The sequence below is a fragment of the Aotus nancymaae genome, unplaced genomic scaffold (genome assembly GCF_030222135.1).
Source record: "Aotus nancymaae isolate 86718 unplaced genomic scaffold, 86718_ANA_hifiasm-v0.15.2.pri h1tg000041l, whole genome shotgun sequence".
NCBI lineage: Eukaryota > Metazoa > Chordata > Mammalia > Primates > Aotidae > Aotus > Aotus nancymaae.
Window position 1 is genome coordinate 23,366,221 of NW_026988455.1, and position 16,989 is coordinate 23,383,209.

The following is a 16,989-nucleotide window of genomic DNA, read 5'->3' on the forward strand; positions in this document are numbered from 1 at the left end:
GAACAGAGCCTCTCGGAATCTGCTCTCTGCTGCCAGATCCTGGCCCTGGGACAAACAAGACAGGCTCCAGGAGAACCCTGACAGCTGAAGTTCTTTTTCACTGACTGCTAACCTGTGCAAGACCAAGCAAGAGAATCAAAGCAACCAACTTGCAGCTCGGAACAGAACATACTGTGCACCGGCTGCTTGTCCATCACCTCACCAGGGGATTCCGGAAGGTGCAATGTTCCCATAACCTGATCATTTAATAGAAACCAAGCGTTCTGTCCATTGCTTTTCCTGTACTAGCTTGTTTATCTAAAGTAATTTGCAGCCCTGAAAAAAATAAATAAACAGGGCAAGTGCTAGGTAAAGAGGACGCTTGTAGAAAAAGTGATTTTGTTCAATTTTACCCTGTAAAAAAAGGCAAAAAGTCTCCTTCAGCTTTGAAATAGGGTCTTCTCCTTGCATGTTTATAAGACAGATGTCAGTCTCCATGGAAAGGAGCAGAAGCGAGCAAAAGAGGCCGCAGCCTCATCCAGCACATGGCTGGATGGTGACAATGTCAAAACCAGAGGGAGAAAGGCAGAGCCAACCTGTGCTGGGTGACATCCAGACATTCCCACAGACCCTTGAGTGGCCTCAAGAAAGAACCCAGGAGAATGAAAAACATCAAGAAAATCACTGTTTGTTTTCTCGTGCCCACTCTTTAAGAACGAGCTGCCAGGCCTGAGTGGGAGGCTCACAGGAGATGTTGCTGCCACTGAGCATGGCATGCTGGCCCTCCTTGCTGGCACCTCTGCCATTCTCTGCAAGGACAGAGCAGCCCCCTTACTTTTCACTCATCCTTGACCATCTGAGGTTGGTAAAGCCAATGCTGCTGACCTAATTTAATAGCTGGGGAGTCTAGCAAGATTGAATGATTGTGCTTCACAGTACACAGGTATGGATTATGGACACATGTGCCTGTGTCTGTGTGTGCGTGTGCATGCCTGTCTGGGAGGAAGCAGCTAACAGAACAGGTGATTATGGAACCTAGGGAAACTGGTGCCCTATAACTGGGAGAGCCTTTAAGAGCCCGTTGGCTTTAATCCTTAGTTCACAAGCAGAAAGGCCTCTGGCCATCCCTGAAGATACTGAGCACTGAGGCAGGGAAGGCCAGCAAGAGGTGCCCAATGTACCCATTTGCATTTCCACCCAAGTAGAGCTCTGTGGGGAAATTTATGGCTCGATGGGGGCCAAGCCTGAACCGACATTGAACTTGAACAGAGCTCGAGCTCCAGTTCCAGGCTGATCCTGGGAGATGGGGCCGGCCTGCACCGGGTAACATCCAGACATTCCCACAGACAAATGATTGAACAAATGATTTTGTTCAATCCCCCTGGGGGAGGGGGCCCCAAGGTCAGATCCCGAGTCAAAGGGTGCATTGAGCACCTCAGAGCACACAGGTACTGTGTGGGGTCAGAGGTCTTAAAAATGTGAACATTAAAGCTCAGAGAGGTACCAAAGAGTCTGAAGTCACAGCTGGAAAGCCGAGACAATCAAGAATTCAAAATGCAGTCCCCAGCTTCATGTTGGCTCCTAGCCCAGAGCTCTGGCCCCGTGGCCAATAAGGGCCAAGGCGGGACAGCGTTCTGCCTCCTGTGTGGCAGCATAGCACTCCTGCCATTTTTCCACCAATGCTGCATGGGATCGGATCGGCAGAAGACGGCCCCCTTTCCCAGGATCAGCCTGGAACTGGAGCTCGAGCTCCTGTTCAAGTTCAATGTTAGTTCAGGCTTGGTCCCCATTGAGCCAGAAATTTCCCCACAGAGCTCTACCTGGGTGCAAATGCAAATCCCCCCCCATGGAGTGGAGGGCTCCTCTCTCCTCTCCAGGCCCCGAGTATGCTCAGTGAACCAGCAGCAGCCGCAGCAGCACTATTCCCAGAAGAATTTTTGGAAAAGCTGCCCTCCTGAGTGTGCAGGAGATCCCAGGGGACTGACAGGCAAGTTAGAGACCAAGACAGGCTGCTCTTCCCAAGCCCAAGGAGACTCTGAGATCAAGGAGCAGCCAGCCAGAGCCTGGAGGAAGCCGACCAGCATATCCCCTAGGGAAACTGACCCACCTAAGAGTGCCCTGGCTTTCTCTCTGGCAAATTATTCCCCAACCCCTGGAGAAATCCCTGGCAGACTGGCCCGGCCTCCTCCCTGGCTGTAGTTGGTCCTGGTCTCACGTGGTAAAGCTGCCATGATGCAGGGAAAGGCTCCTTCCAGCACCCCTGCAGAGAAGGAAAGCTCTCGCTGGTCTGGAGAGCAGCTTGGCTGGCTGCAGGGAACTCCCTTCCCTTAAAAACCCAAACAGAAGCCAGGCAACACTGGCCAGCACTCACTGCACCTTTACCAGTGCAGTCATTGTTCGGGGTTTTGTTTTTGTTTTGTTTTGTTTTTGAGATGGAGTCTTGCTCTGTTACCCAGGTTGGAGTGCAATGGTGTGGTCTCAGCTCACTGCAACCTCCGCCTCCCAAGTTCAAGTGATTCTCCTGCTTCAGCCTCCCAAGTAGCTGAGACTACAGGTGCATGCCACCACACCTGGCTAATGATTGTATTTTTAGTAGAGATGGAGTTTCACCATATTGGTCAGGCTGGTCTCAAACTCCTGACCTTGTGATCCACCCACCTACGCCTCCCAAAGTGCTGCAATTACAGGCATGAGCGACCATGCCTGGCCGAGTCTTATTTTTATTTGGGGATATTGGATTTTGTCTTAGTTCATTTGGGCTGGTATCACAGAATACCACATACAGAGTGGCTTATAAATAACAAGCATTTATGTCTCACAGTTTTGTAGACTGGGAAGTAGAAGATCAAGGCACTAGCAGACTCAGTGGGTATCTGGTGAGGGCTTCCTGGTTCATACGTGGTGCCTCCTCACTGTGTCCCCATGCGGTGTAAGGGGCAGTGGGTCTCTCTGAGGTCTCTTTTATAAGGGCACTAATCCCGGTCATGAGAGCCCCACCTCTATAACCTATGACCTCCCAAAGACCATACCTCCTAACACCATCACCTAGAGGGTCAGGATTTCAATAGATGAATTTGGGGCAGTCCACGAACATTCAAACCACAGCAGATTTACTTTCTAGCACTGGAAGGAAGGCAGGATTCTAAGTCAGACAGGCCTCCCTGTGGGTCTTGGCTCCTCCCATTGCTGGCTTTGTTACTCTGAAACACTTCCTGCCTCAGGCTGGGTTCCCCAGAGGCTGGGATGGGGACCCCTCTTCCAGTGATGGATGGGGGTGCTCTCAGGAGAAGGGGTGTGAGGAGGGAAAGCTCAGCCAGGATGTGGCCTGGGGCTGAGCCCCCAGGGGCTCTGAAGTGTGAACTGCATCCAGAGCTGATCCCACTTGGAGGCAGCAGGTTGGCCTTTCCTGTCTCCTTTGCCTGCGGATCTTTGGCTGGAATCTGGAGAGGGAAAGCCCCCACAGCTCCCTCGTGCAACTCTGCGGAGAAGGAGCAGCAGGTATTGGTTAGCAGTGACGCTCTCAGGGGATGAGGGATGGCACACCTGTTGTCAAAGGCGTTCTGAGCTGGCCCCCATGTCACTGGCAGCCAGGCTTCAGTGCAAGTCCTGGCACCACTCATAAACCTCCTGCTCCCCTCCTTCCAGGCACCTGGGGGGTGTGCTGCTCTGCTCTCTGATTAGGCACAGCCCCCATGCCTTGCTTTGGCCAGTGGTGTGGGAGAGGCAGGGGCAGGTACATGGGACTGAAGCCAAGCACTCTGCCAACAGCAAGCCAGCCCCAAGCCTGACCCATCTGGGGCTCTTGGTTCCACTCAGCTCCTCCGGCTTGCACTCCAGCCAGGGCCAAGCAGGAGGAGATATTGCCCCAAGTTCCCACAGAGAAAGGAAGGTTCACATTCTCAGATGTGTGGTGGCTCAAAGACCCAAGGGGATGGAGCTGATATACTCCCAGTGACCGGGGGACTATTACCAGCCCTGGGCTGAGGGCTGAGGGCAGGGGATGCCCACACCAGAGCCATGGGACAGGGGCTCCTGGCAGGAGGTAAAGTGCAGAGGGACAAGGCACCCCTGGGGACTCAGCCGAAAGCAGGAGCGAGAGGGAAGACACACCCCTACCTCCCTCCCCACAGCCCTCTCATCCCCCACCAACACCTCTCACTGGCCAAATCCAATGAGAAGCCAGCAGGCTGGGGCCCATGCAATGTCCTCCTGGGACACGCAGCCCTGCAGCACAGACAGGCCACAAAGAGGGCATGAGGGGAGGGGGCACCTGATGGAGAATGATGAGCGGAACTTGGACCTCTATGCTGGAGTCCAGAGTTTAAAGCTCAGTGTATTCATTGATATTTTCATTATTCAAACTTAAATCATAGCATGAAATGATATTTTAATTTTTCCCACAGATAAGGGAAGAATGGTGAGCTGCAGGAGAAGCCTAACTTGATTTGAAACCCCCTCCTCACAGGCAGCAGGCCCACCTCACCACACCCAGCTGATTTACTTCCTGGAGGTGAGTGGGGGTCCCCTGGCCCTGCTGAAAGCTGCTCTTTGCAAAAAGAACTTCCACAACACGTCTACTCGCCCTGTGGTATAACAGATGTTCCCACCTTCCAGATGTTTCAGATGAAGTAGAGAATAGCTGATGGGGAAGGGCCAAAGGGAAATCAAGTCCAGAGGGTTTACTTCTCGGGGAGCAGGAAGCTAAGACTGGGTGGAGGATGTGCTGGGACACAGCCTTGCCCCCATCAGCTCTGAGAAGCAGGGGTGGGTGCAGGCCCAGTTACAAGGCGAGGCAGACACCACAGTGCCCAGGCAGCAGTGTTCTTGTGCGGAGCCTGGTACCATCAGGTGCCAGTGGAGGGTCCAGGAGCTGATAATGTCCCCTCGGTAAGCCGCTGAATTAAACCTTGTGCTAAGCTGAGGCCTGAGCATCTCTGCCTTGGAATTCATCTTAGCAATTCCTATTGCCTCTAAAAATCCCCTAAAGCCCTTTTCTAGCAGAAAGCAGTAGCTGTTCCCCAAAACTGCAACGGCGCAGACGGTAACATTTTGTTCTTTGAAGTTATTTCCCCTTGAAATGAGTTATGTAACCTAAATGAGCCTCACACCTGATTCAGGAAGATGAGTCACAGCAAATCTCCAAAGATGGCCCCGTGGCCACCCTTCCGGGACTCCTGCTCTCAGGTGGTCTTCTGCCCTGTGTAGCCCAGGCCAGCAGCTCCCACTCACCCACAAAATGCAGTGGGAGTGGAATATCCCCATGCAGGATGCTCTAGAGAGAGACCCTGTGATGAGGGCGCGTGGACAGGCCCCGTGGGGATGGAGCGGCAGGGACGTTCAGCTTCCCAGTGAAGACCAGCCTCGCAGCCCCACCCCATGCCTCCCATGGCACTTCCTGAGCTCCTCAGCCAATCCAGCCCCCACACGACTGGCAGGCAACCTTGGGCAGCCTCAGGTAGAGCAAGGGCACCGCCAAGCCCAGGCCAGCCGGTCTCCAGAGCTGAGAAGCACCCCAAGAAGTGTGTGTGGGTGGTTTGTTATGCAGGGACACAGACAGAAGTGCCAAATTCCCCCAGGAAGCTGAGCAATTCCTGTCCCCATCTTCAGGTCAACAGATACCACTGGGTCAGCCCAGGGCTCTAAGTGTCTTGGACACATTGGGACTGTTAGAAGCCCACCCTGTCCCCACAGGCAGCCCACATCTAATACGAACCCCAGTCCCTGGGCTGCCATGCCCTCCACCGTGGCCATCCTACTCCTGCTTAGGCTCTGACAACTTTCTCTCTCTCTCTCTCCTTCCACACACACACCTTCCCTCTCTCCCTCTCCATTCACCCATAGAAAGTGTGCCCTTGGGTCCCTGAATCTCTCCTACTGCAAGAGTCTGAGCCCAGGCCCCTGGGCTGGAAAAAGCAAAGACAACACAAGCAAGCCCAGCGTCCGCTCTCTACTCCTGGGCTTCCTGCAGACCCAGCCTTAGGAGAGGACTGAGGCGGTGACCGGGAGCAAACGTAGAGGATGTCCCCAGGACAGTAACCGTCCTCATTTCTGTGCATGAGCTCCACCTGCCTCGCTTTTAAAGCTCTCCGCTAGCCCATCACCCCCACCTGGCCTGTCCCCCAGGATACTCAAGCCCCTAAACACTAAACACGGTGTCTATATCTGTTTGTGCTACTATAACCAAATACCTGAGACTGGGTAATTTATAAAAAAAAAAAATTGAAATGTATTTCTGGAAGTTCCGGAGGCTAGAAATCCAAGATCAGGGCACCAGCAGGTTCAATGTCTGGTGAGGGCTGCTCTCTGCTTCCAAAATGGCACCTGTTTGCTGCATCCTCTGCGGCGAGGAGCACTGCGTCCTCATGTGACAAGAGGGATAGAAGGATGAAAAAGAACCAAATTCCCTCCATCAAGCTCTTTTATAGGGCACTAATCCATTCACCAGGGCTGAGCCCTCATGCCCTAAACACCTCCCGTTAGGCCCACCTCCCAACACCATTGCACTGGGAATTGCATTTCCAGTACATGAATTTTAGAGGGCACATTCGGACTATAGCACGTGGCCTCATCCAGTGGGCTTCAGCAGCTGTCCTCTGAGCCTGCAGTGACCACTGATGAGTGCCTATCATGACAGTCCCTCGGAGGATGCAGCTGGGGGCGTACCCCTAGGCTCCTAGTTCAATCCCTGTAACCCCTGCCTGATTTTACTTGGGCCTCGTGCCACACTGTTTGACCTCACAGGGGCACAGTAGGAGGCTGGCGACCAGAGGAAGCCACCAAGGTCTGCTCAGGCCTCACTTTAGCTGCCAGGGCCCTCTTGGAGGGCCATGAAGATGGAATGACCCATTTGCCTTGGAATGGATTTCCCAGTTGTGGGGTGGTCTGCTTCTCTATCAACATAATCAGAATCGAGACCCAGGAACCCAGTGTGGACAGGTAGCTCCAGATGCCTAAGTTCCTGTCTCAGGGTCCCCCAGCTCCAGCAGCCCCTGTGGGTGGGCAGTTGTTTCTCCTGAGTCTTCTCTGAGCTCTTGGAGAGACTGAGCATACCCAGGGGCCTAGGGGCCACATGGAAGGAGAGCAGCTGCTTGCCCCTGCTTATGATGGTGAAAGCAGAAACCCTCTCACTCTTCCCTGCATGGGTGCCAGGGGCATTCACATGGCCTGGCGGGATCCCAAACCCTCAGTCAGCCCAAGTGGATCATTTGATGACATGTGGGACAACTACCAAGTCCCTGGACTTTATCTTGGTCATTGTTTTGGCTTTGAAGGGCTAGAACTTGAGTGATTTGCAGAAATTTGAGGACACCGTGGTTTTAAGTGGTCTTCTGATTGCTGAGCCCAACCCGCAGTTGCATCGTCCTTCCTGGAATGTTAGCATCAAATTCTTGCTCAATGTAGGAGTTCTATGAATTACTTTGCTGCTGTGAATCACTCTAGGGAAATTTAATCTTGCTGCAAAAGAGGATACTTTCTCCGTAGTGTATCTGTTCCTTTCCTTTCAATTTTGCTTTTTACTGTGATTTCACTGTTGTTCCTTAGAATTCTGTTTATCTAAACTGTATCACAATAAAAATGCAACACATTTTAATTATTCTCCTGAGTTTTCCCACTTGCCGAAGATAGGCTGTAAATGAGTGTCCCCATGCCACCATTGTAGGGTAAGGATAGTGTAAGTGTCAAAAATCAGAATCAATTCTAGCGACCATGTCTTCTCACTAACAGGCATGCAAACCTCAAACCAAAGCAAACTCTGAAAGGTGAAAAATGAATCATGAAACTCAGCAGCAAATCCCACCTCCTCTGGAGGCGGTGAAGTAAAACCACATCAGTGGCTCGGTATGAGATCAAGACGGTCGGTAGTTATAGGACGAGAGGCCCACTTTGAGGGGGGAAATAAAAGCTTTGACATTCTTTCAGCAAGTGTTCCCATAACTGAGTGACTTTGTTCTGTCTGCCTCGGCTTCCAGACAGCAAGACACAAACCTTTCCTGGATCTCATTGATCTGCTTGTCCCACATCCAGAGGCTAGACAGACAGACCATTGCGTCGACCCCTCGTAATGGGAAGTCACGAGCAACAACCACAAAATGAGAGACGCTTTAACCAAAGACTGTAGTACAAGAAAATTAGGCCACGGCAGGCGGAGACCCCGATTTCCCATCCCGTTCCCCCAGCTGCTTCCTTCTCTGGACAATCATGAATTCTGTGACCATCCTGCTTATGTCTGGCCCACTGTCTAGGCCTCAGATGGCAGTCCAGAGGGGCTGAAAGGCCCTTGATCAACTTTCAACCAAAAGACCCTGGGTCAACAAAGCCCTGACCTGCTGAGGAGATCTGGACCTCTCTTCAGCAAATGAGTTCACCTCTCTGAGCCCATTTCTCTGTCTGTGAAGTGAAGAATAAATAACTACCCTTCCTTCCGACACTAAGAAACTGTGATTTGATAGCACTTGGGAAATTTCATTTAAGGGAAAGGATTTGGGGATGAAAATCAATGATTCAGTGGCCCTTGGGTCTTTTAATCCCTAGCTGCAGGTGAGCAAGAGAGGATTGCCCGTATTCTGTAGAAATAACATGCTTCAATCAGAGCCAGAGACTGGACCACAAGCACAGGTCTGCCCACCAGTCCCATGGTGACCTTGGAAGGGCCTCCCTGTCCAGACACCACCTGCAGCAGACCCACCTGCTCTGTGTAGGCCACCTCTTTAAATGCTAAGGTGGAACCCAGCTCTGGTAGGTCCCGGGGTCCACAGGCTGACTCCTCTGTTACCTCCATGCCAGCCTCCACGCATTCCACCTGCAAGCAGAGCCTCCATTCAAGAAAACACGCAGTTCACGCAGCAGGACCAGCACATCCAAAGCCCCAAGATATGAAAGGGCATGATGTGTCTGGAGAGGGGGGAGCCCTGTGGGACACAGGGAGGGGTGAGAGTGGGGGAGATGGTGCAGGTAGACCCAACTGGAGCATGAGAGGTGGGGGGAGGGGAGGAGGGGCCCCTGATGTTCCTGGTAGTCGCGCCTTATTGCTGAGTAACAAATTAGCACAAACTCAGCAGTTTGAAACAGTCCCTGTTTATGGGCTCACGGGTCCATAGATCTGAAGTCAGGCAGGCTCCACTCGCTTTTCTGCTCAGGATCTCACAAGGCCTGAACCAAGCTGCCAGCCAGACTGGGGTCATATCTGAGGCTCTGGGGAAGAGTTTACTTTCAGCTCATCCCTGTCGTTGACAGAATTCAGTTCCATGCATCTGTCGGAATCAGGTCCCCATTCCCTTGCAGGCTGCCTTCCAGCCAAGCGCCACTCTCAGTTCCTAGGAATCACCCTCAAATCTTGCTCTGTGGCCCCCTCCCTCTTCAAAACCAGCAATGGTGTGTCCAGTTCTTCAGACATCCGCAACGTCTCTGGCTCCCTCTTCCCCAACCAGCCAGTGCCTGCTTTTAACATATTCATGTGTTAGGCTTGGCCTGTGCAGAACATCTCCCTGTTTTCAGGTCATCTGATTAGTAACCTTAATTACGTCTGCAAAATCCCTTAATCCCACAATTGTGGGAATACCACCAGGAGGTGGAGGTTGGGGGTCTGTGGTAGAATTCTGGCTTCTGATGAGATATCAGCTGGGATTCCACTAAGATAAGTATGACAGGTTCATCTCTCCGTCAATGGGCGTCCAGGTGAGAAGCAGGTAGACGGCAGCAGGTGCAGGTCTGACCAGATGCCCATCGGCCCTACTCAGAGGGAATTGCCTATCTTGGATCTGGATGGGAAAGGGACTCGGGGGCTTTGGGGAGTCCTTCTGAGACATTTACTGAATTTCTATAAAGAGAAAATTGCTCATCTCTGGCAGGTTTTGTGGAATCCCATGCTCCCTAATAGCCAACAACCCTTCATGTGACCTTCGCTGATTTGTAGCCTGACAGTCAGCTGAGTCTCAAGGAATCCATCCCTTCTTTCTGCTCTGAAGGCAGCTCTGCTGGATGAGCCTATACTCCATGAGAGGCATAGACAACACGCAGGCTATCTCCTTTCCACAGCACCTTCTTCTACCTGTTTCTGTCGGGTTGTGTCTCCTAGGATGATGCTACTTCTACGATGTCAATTCTAGTGCATTTTCCTCCATGTGAGAAAGAGCTGAGGAGGACTCAGCCCACTCTGTTCTCCTAGAAATGCTGTTCTATTCTGAAGCTCAGAGGGGAGTCTGTGGGACAACTGTCTTATTGATTGTTCTCAGGCTCTGCTTTCAGGTTTGCACAGTCATCCACCAGCGTTCTGCCTGCACCGCTTGCCTGATCCTGGTCTCAGGGATGGTGGCAGGTGGCCCTCATCCTCTCCCACCCTTGTATCTCCACCTTCCCCCACAAGCTACCCAGCTCCCAGACTCTCTTCCCTTCCACCCAAGATGAACAAGCTTCTGGACTCTGTCAGATGTCGTGAGGGATTTAGGGAGAGTCAGGAAGATGGAAAAGGAAGCCCAGGTGAGCTCCCACCAATGCTCCTTCCGGCCACGGCCCACGACACAGACGCAGACTGGACTGAACCAAAGCAGCCACATGTTCTCCACGACTCCAGGGGCTCCCCTGACCAGGAGACTTCCTGCTACCTGCAAGTCTACACCAGCATCCCTGAAAGTATGGGATTCAGGCAGGTGAAGGTAAAGAGCTGAACCCTGAGGACAGGGATGGAAAGGACAGAAGCAGAGCATGGGCAGAGCATGGAAAACTCTAGCCAAGTGAGCACTACACCTTGGGCACGCTGGGACACATGGAGCCCACCCATGTTTGCACAGGCTGTGACACTGTCTTCACTGGGAAACTTCACCTCCTTTTCACTGTTATAATAGCCCCAGTCATCCATCCACAAGCCCACCTCACAGGTCAGGGCCTTGGTCCCCAAGGAAGGGCATGGAGTGAGTGAGGGTGTACGTGGCTTTTTGTGCTGGGCCAGGCCCCTGGTAGACACTGACTTTGGGCTCAGTTAGACAAGGTGTCCACTGGACCTCCACACAGCGTCAGGGCGTGGTGAGCTTGAGCAGATAAATCTGAGATGCTAAGTGGATGGAACAGCCACAGGAGGGAACTGGAGACAGCTCCAGTTCAGGCCAGAGATCTGGGGCCTGGTTCACAGCAGGAGCTCCATAATGGAAGTGAAGGTGGAAGGGGAAGGGGGAAGGAAAGGGGGAGGAAGTGGGGAGGAAAGGGAGGATGGAGGAGAAAATAGATGAGAGGAAAGAGCAGAGGTGGAGGTGGAGGCAAAAAAAGGAAGAAGGGGAGAAGGCTGAGGGGAAGGAGTAGGATTTGGAAAGCAGTCTGCAGAAGGCACTAGCAGTGCTCAGGAGGGAAGCACAAGTCACAGCTTGGGAAGGCTTGCACTGGAGAAAAATCAAACGAGTAGGAAGAAATGGGAGATGCGAGAAGGAAGGAAGCAGAGGACACTTTTGATGCCCAGAGGTCACGGAATGCAAACTGTGACATATTTTTTAGTTGGCCAGTGAGAGTCTCACAAAATTAGCCATGGGTATGGGAAATGGTGTCCTCACACTCACCTTTCTCATTCCTGTCCTCACCATATTTTCTAGGCAGGATGAATAGGAGATGGATGGGCTTGGGAATGTGGAGCCATGGCCTCAGCCCAACACTCTCAGGACCTTCCAGGCAGGCAAGGATCGGTGGCGAGGCCGTGCCTAGCACTGTGCCTGGCACAGCATGTATGCTTAGGAAATGCCAGCTGAATTAATGAGGGGATGAGTGAACAAATGCTTGAACCACATGATGGACAGCCTACGTCCCACCCTTGTAGCTAAGGCAGTACCTGTCTCAGCCAGCACGAGGAGCTCACAGGGGTTTTAAAGGCCTCTGCCGCCTCGGTGCGCAAAAAGCCATGCATCTTGGTGGTGCAGCCACCTGCTCCCATGATCCCCATGATCTAGACTCTGCCACCCTATGTGGGTGAACTTTACTCACACACTATTACTTGATGAGAGAAGTGAAATTATTTGGCATTTTGTTCTAGTTGATAAAGAAGGAAAGTTTGAGCTAGACCTAAAAACCAAATATAAATTCACCCTAGGACAGAATTCAAAGCCGAGTTCCAGGCACCCTGAGGCTTCCAGCTGGCCCTGCACACAAACTTGATCACTCCTCTGGCGGCTGCTCGCAGCTCGGGTGCACCAGGCAGCATCATGTCTCACTGCCCCCAGTTAAGTCGCAAAGTCTCCATTGTGACAGTGGAAGGACAATTCCCTTTTGATGTTTTGGGGGTCATACTCAAATGAGGAGTACAGGGGCTTGTATCTCAGAAAAGCAAGTGAAAAACACAAGAATCTCTAAAAAGCAAAATTGAGTGTCTGTCTACTGAGCTGACCCTACCAGCCTTGCTTTGTTTGCCAACATCCTTGCTTTTCCCCTGAAAAATTCATTTTTAACTTTTTCTCAAGTGGCTTCAAAACCAATGCACATTGTACTATTGAGGCTAATGGTTTAATAAAATATATAACACAGAGAATTACAGCCCTTAAAAACAAAATAAATCTCAGAGATCATTTTGTCCTATCATCTTGCCAAGAGAGGAACAAGGAGACCTCAGCTCCCTGCGTGGGCGGTGCTGGGTGTAGACAAGGAATGCCTGACTCTCCAAGCTGCTTATGCTGTCATACGGTATTCCTTTCATCCTCACGATGGGTGCCTTGCCAGTGCCAATTTTAACAATGATCAGATGCAAAACTTAAAAGAAAAAAATTAAAACAGGCACGTTTTACTTTCATTGCTCTGGGGGCAGCAAAGGTTTGTTTTAGACATGTGACACTTAAAATCCTGCAAACAGTAGACATCTTTCTAGTTTAGTGAGGGCTGCAAGGTAAAGAAGACGCCCTAGCTGGATATCAGGCTGGAATGTGTATTATCACCCGGGCACTGGAGCCTGCTAAAGCAGAGACAAGCCCTGTCCCTGTCAAGGGACATGTCCCGGCAAGGTCATGTGGATACATGGGGGCTGTAATAGCATGGTAATGAAAAGGAGAAGGAAACAAAATCCAAAGCAGACTGAGCCGAATACAGCTTCTTAAACACTGTGGGGTGTGTTTATGTGTGTTATAGCATATGTAAGAGGAAAAACAAACACTCGGAAGGAAATATTAATACACCAAAATTTGCTGACAGTTACAGACGCTTCTAACCTATTTCTTTAATGTTTATGTATCTTACAATTTTTCTGCAGTCGATACGTACAACTTATAAAGGTGGCAAGTTATCTAATGAAAATAGCCTTCTTTCCAAAATAAGCCTGCCGCAAGTGCTCCAGCACCTGGAATTTTGTGGCAGCAATGTGCTGGTCCTGAAACCAGACTGCTAGTCCAAAACCCACTCGTTCACTTGGAGTTCTGTGGTCTGGAACAAATATCTTCATTAGCTTTTAAGTATTAACATCATGAGCATTCATTCAGTGTTTTCTAGATGCGAGGCATTGCGCTTGTCTTTATGGGTCACCTCAACACACATGTAGTAATAATTACCATGTACCAAGGGCTTATATATGTATTATCACATAGGGTTGTTAGAAGTATTAAATGTAATTACATGTTTGTAAACACTAGATATTTTATTACCTGCTCTCTGGATTAGTTCATGTTAATAGCATTAAAAACCTGTTCATCAAAAAAAAAAAAAATTTAGCACAACTTTTGGGCATGGCACTGTGTCCCACCATGTATTTCTTCCCCTGCAAATTCTCCTAGCCCTTGGGACTCCAACAGGTGGCCTCACAGCAAGCTCTGATCAAAAAGCCAAGGGCTGCCAACCTCATGTTCTACAAGAGTCGCTTGGCCGGCAAGAGGGTCTGCCTACCTGCTCTGCACAACGTTCTGCTGAATTTACTCATTTAAGGGTCTATTTTAATCATGTCCACTTTGTGTTTACAATAGCATGTTCTGGTCATTTTGCCAGAATACAGACTGTTAGACAGGCCCAGCCCAAGACTCTACCTCAATAAGAAAACCTTGAGATTTCAAGCAGCAAATAGGTAAAATAGTAATGAAAATTGGGCACAAGCACACCGAGTTTTTATCTGGGCTTCTGTCTCATTGAGGAGTAGATGTTTTTAGGAGCTGATAAATGGAAAACAGGATGCTTTCATTACAAGAAAAGTAATTCAGTCAAGTTTTCCTGTTGCCTCAAGAATGCTGGTAACTTGGAATTTTAGGCAGTGGCACTTGATGAGGTAAATCAGCCACCCCAAGGACTGAAGACAGCACACCACACCTCCTCTGCCCAGAAGGCTCAGCCTGCTTGGCCGCACAACAGCCCACATGTGTTTCTCCTGCTGAAAGTGGCTAGTCGTGCACAGAATGAACTCAAGTCATATTGGTCTAATAAAAATGATTGATTCCATCAGGAGACTTGCCCCTAGATCCTTCTTAAAGAAAGTCTTGGCCTAAAATATTTCATTTTTTCTTTCCTGTGAGACTTTAAGTGGAATTGTGAATAGCAGCAATCCTCGTAACTCTGATGTGGGCAGAGGACACTCAAAATAGTAGACGGCAGATGCCAGGCCCCCTCAGAATTGCTCATGCCTATTTATATAGATGCTGCCTTCCAATTTTTTCTCAGATCTTCCAAGTTCTATCACAGCCATGACAAAGTAATGACTCATACTTAAATGCAGTCATCAATGTCATATTTGGTATTAATACCTTTGTAGCATTGCTTTGTGTCAGAGCATTTAAGAGGAAAAAGTCCCCAAGAGCAGGAGCAGCCTGCCACCATCCTCAGGGACCACAAAGGGCAGGGCCTGCAGAAGGCAATGCTCATTGTGCAGGAAAGCCTGCGGCCTCCAGCAAGCTGTTCAGATAAGCAGCTGTGGGAGGGAGGGGGAGGGGGGCCGAGGGAGGGGGAGAGGAGGCAGAGGTCACTGTTATCGCCTTGAAAGGCAAGGCTTTAGCTGCTGCACTGATGTCTTATCTAAAGTATGCTCCTGTTTTGCGAGTTTAAAATCTTCCTAAAAGGAGAAAAGTAGGAGCTGGGCCCAAGCTCTACCCCAGCACTGGGCAGCATGCCCTTCCTCTGCCAGCGCCGACGAGCCTGTCATTCTTGCCGACAGGAAGACGGAACAGGTGCCATCAGTTCCACGGAGTTCCAGCAATCCTCTGAAACCCTGCACACCACCTCCCCCGACACAAAGATCCCCTACCCTCAATAAAGAGCATAAGTTTGTTTCAAAAAGTTTATTGTAAAATTCAAAGCTTCAACAGCAGCATCCTCTAGAAAACGAAGCATTGCCCGGATCCGTTTTTGAAAAAGCAGCGCAGTCGGCTAAGTCCTTCACGCTCCTGCAACTGTACCAAGTCCAGGGCGCCGCTCCTTCCTGCCGAGCGCAGGCTGCTGAGTCACGCCTGCCCGGCCAGTCTGTCCTTCCCGGCCCTGCAGCCAACGTCCCAGCCTAGGCCTTCCTGGGCGAGCAGCCGCTCCAGACACTTGCAGAGTCCTCAGCTCGGGCCAGCCTGGCCCTGCCGCCGCTGGGCCCCTCCTCTGGAGGCCGCACCTCCTCGCTCTCCAGGCGCCCCCCCCGCCTGCCAGTCTCCACGCCGCACTCGGGCACCCTCCGAGGGCCCCTCCACAGAGCCAGCCGCGCTCTAGGCGCCCCGGGGCGTCACCACGTCGATTAGACCAAGGTCCCCGCCGGGCCGTCACTCGGGGAGGGTGATGCTGGGCACCCAGTCGTTAACGCTGCGGCTCTCCTCGCAAAACAGGCTGAGCTTCTCCAAAGCGGGGTCCTTCCAGGCGTCCTCATTGGGGTTCTGCGGAGAGAGAGCAGGGTCAGCCTGGCTGGCCCCGGGCCGAGGCGGGAACGACACCGGGGCGGGGACGGGACGGGACTGTACTCACCGAAATGAGGATGCAGTGCAGGTCGCCCGGCGCGCCCGCCTCCTCGCCGGCGCCCACGATCGCCGCCAGCCGCTGCACATCGCCCACGCGCACGATGTCGATGTCGTTCTCGCAGCAGAACGCCTGGATCAGCGTAAAATGGATCTGCAGCGCGATGTCGCCCTCGTCCTCCTCATCGGCAGCCAGCACACAAAAGGTCACATTGTCGGGGTCCCTGAGAGGTCAAGGCGGGGACCAAGGTCAGAACCCGCGAGCAGAGGTCTCCCGCCGCCACCCCTCCCATCCACCCGTCTCCTCGTCATTCACCCCCGCCCCGGTCTCCCAGCCTTCGCCGTGTCTACACTTACACGTTCAGGACTTTGGCTGACTCGTAGACGCCGGCAGTGAGGCAGCCCTGGCGCTGGGCCGACAGCAGCAACTCGTGCAGCGCTTTCCCGGCACCCTGCATCCTGCGGAGGAGCCAGCACAGTGAGTCGGGGCCGGCCGGGGGAGGAGCCCCCAGCCCCGGCCACCCGGACGCACCCGTGGCTCCCCAACTCCAACCACAATCCAGAACCGGCTCAGCGCCCGCACCCCGCCTCTCCAACCTGGATCTGCCGCCGGTACTCCCGCGCTCGGCTCCTACCCCGCGGACTCCCACCCTGGAGGACCCTGAAGGCCGCCGACCAACCAGCCGCTTTCTCCGAGCCTTGAGACCCACCTGGCTGTGCTTTCCGGAACTGTGTCCTGGCCGCGGACTTCTTCCAGAGTCATAGCGCGATCGACGAGCAGCAAGTTATCCACAAGCGGAGAGCGCGGAGGGGACACGGAAGAACACACCGTGAGTTACAGCTCAGCTCGGCGCGTCTACCACTAGCGACTGCACCCCTGCTACGCCGCGCGCCCTTATATAGGCTGGAGTGTGCTGCGCCGCCAGCTGGCGCGAGGCTGCGCGCCTATTGGCCGGCACCCGCTTTCTGATGTAAATGAGGCGGCGAGTCGGCGGCTCGTGCCAGAAGGCCACGTGGGGAGGGGTGCGGGGGATGACAATGCCTCAAATCTGCCGCTTTTGTCGGGGTGTTACCAGGCAGACTAGAGCCTGCAGATTTCATCTCGCCTTTTTTTTTTTGAAGTCCTTAAAAGGAAAAAGTAAAA

General features: G+C 52.2%; 1 protein-coding gene across 1 annotated transcript; it reads right to left on the reverse strand.

Annotated features, from left to right (window-relative positions):
- Positions 1-15,179: 15,179 nt before the first annotated feature.
- On the reverse strand, positions 15,180-16,718 carry GADD45G (growth arrest and DNA damage inducible gamma). The gene is made up of 4 exons (XM_012463115.2): positions 16,556-16,718; positions 16,203-16,304; positions 15,856-16,069; positions 15,180-15,767 (listed from the first exon to the last, which is right to left on the reverse strand). The coding sequence occupies exons 1-4, from the start codon at positions 16,606-16,608 to the stop codon at positions 15,657-15,659; spliced, it is 480 nt and encodes a 159-aa protein (XP_012318538.1). The 5' UTR covers positions 16,609-16,718; the 3' UTR covers positions 15,180-15,656.
- Positions 16,719-16,989: the final 271 nt, after the last annotated feature.

What these genes read in the sequence shown, in the direction of transcription:
- GADD45G (XM_012463115.2), bottom strand. Translation starts at nt 16,608, where the DNA reads ATGACTCTGGAAGAAGTCCGCGGCCAGGACACAGTTCCGGAAAGCACA. An exon ending in TCAGCCAAAGTCCTGAACGT is followed by an intron (nt 16,070 to 16,202) that starts GTAAGTGTAGAC and finishes TTGACCTCTCAG; the next exon opens with GGACCCCGACAATGTGACCT. An exon ending in TGCACTGCATCCTCATTTCG is followed by an intron (nt 15,768 to 15,855) that starts GTGAGTACAGTC and finishes CTCTCTCCGCAG; the next exon opens with AACCCCAATGAGGACGCCTG.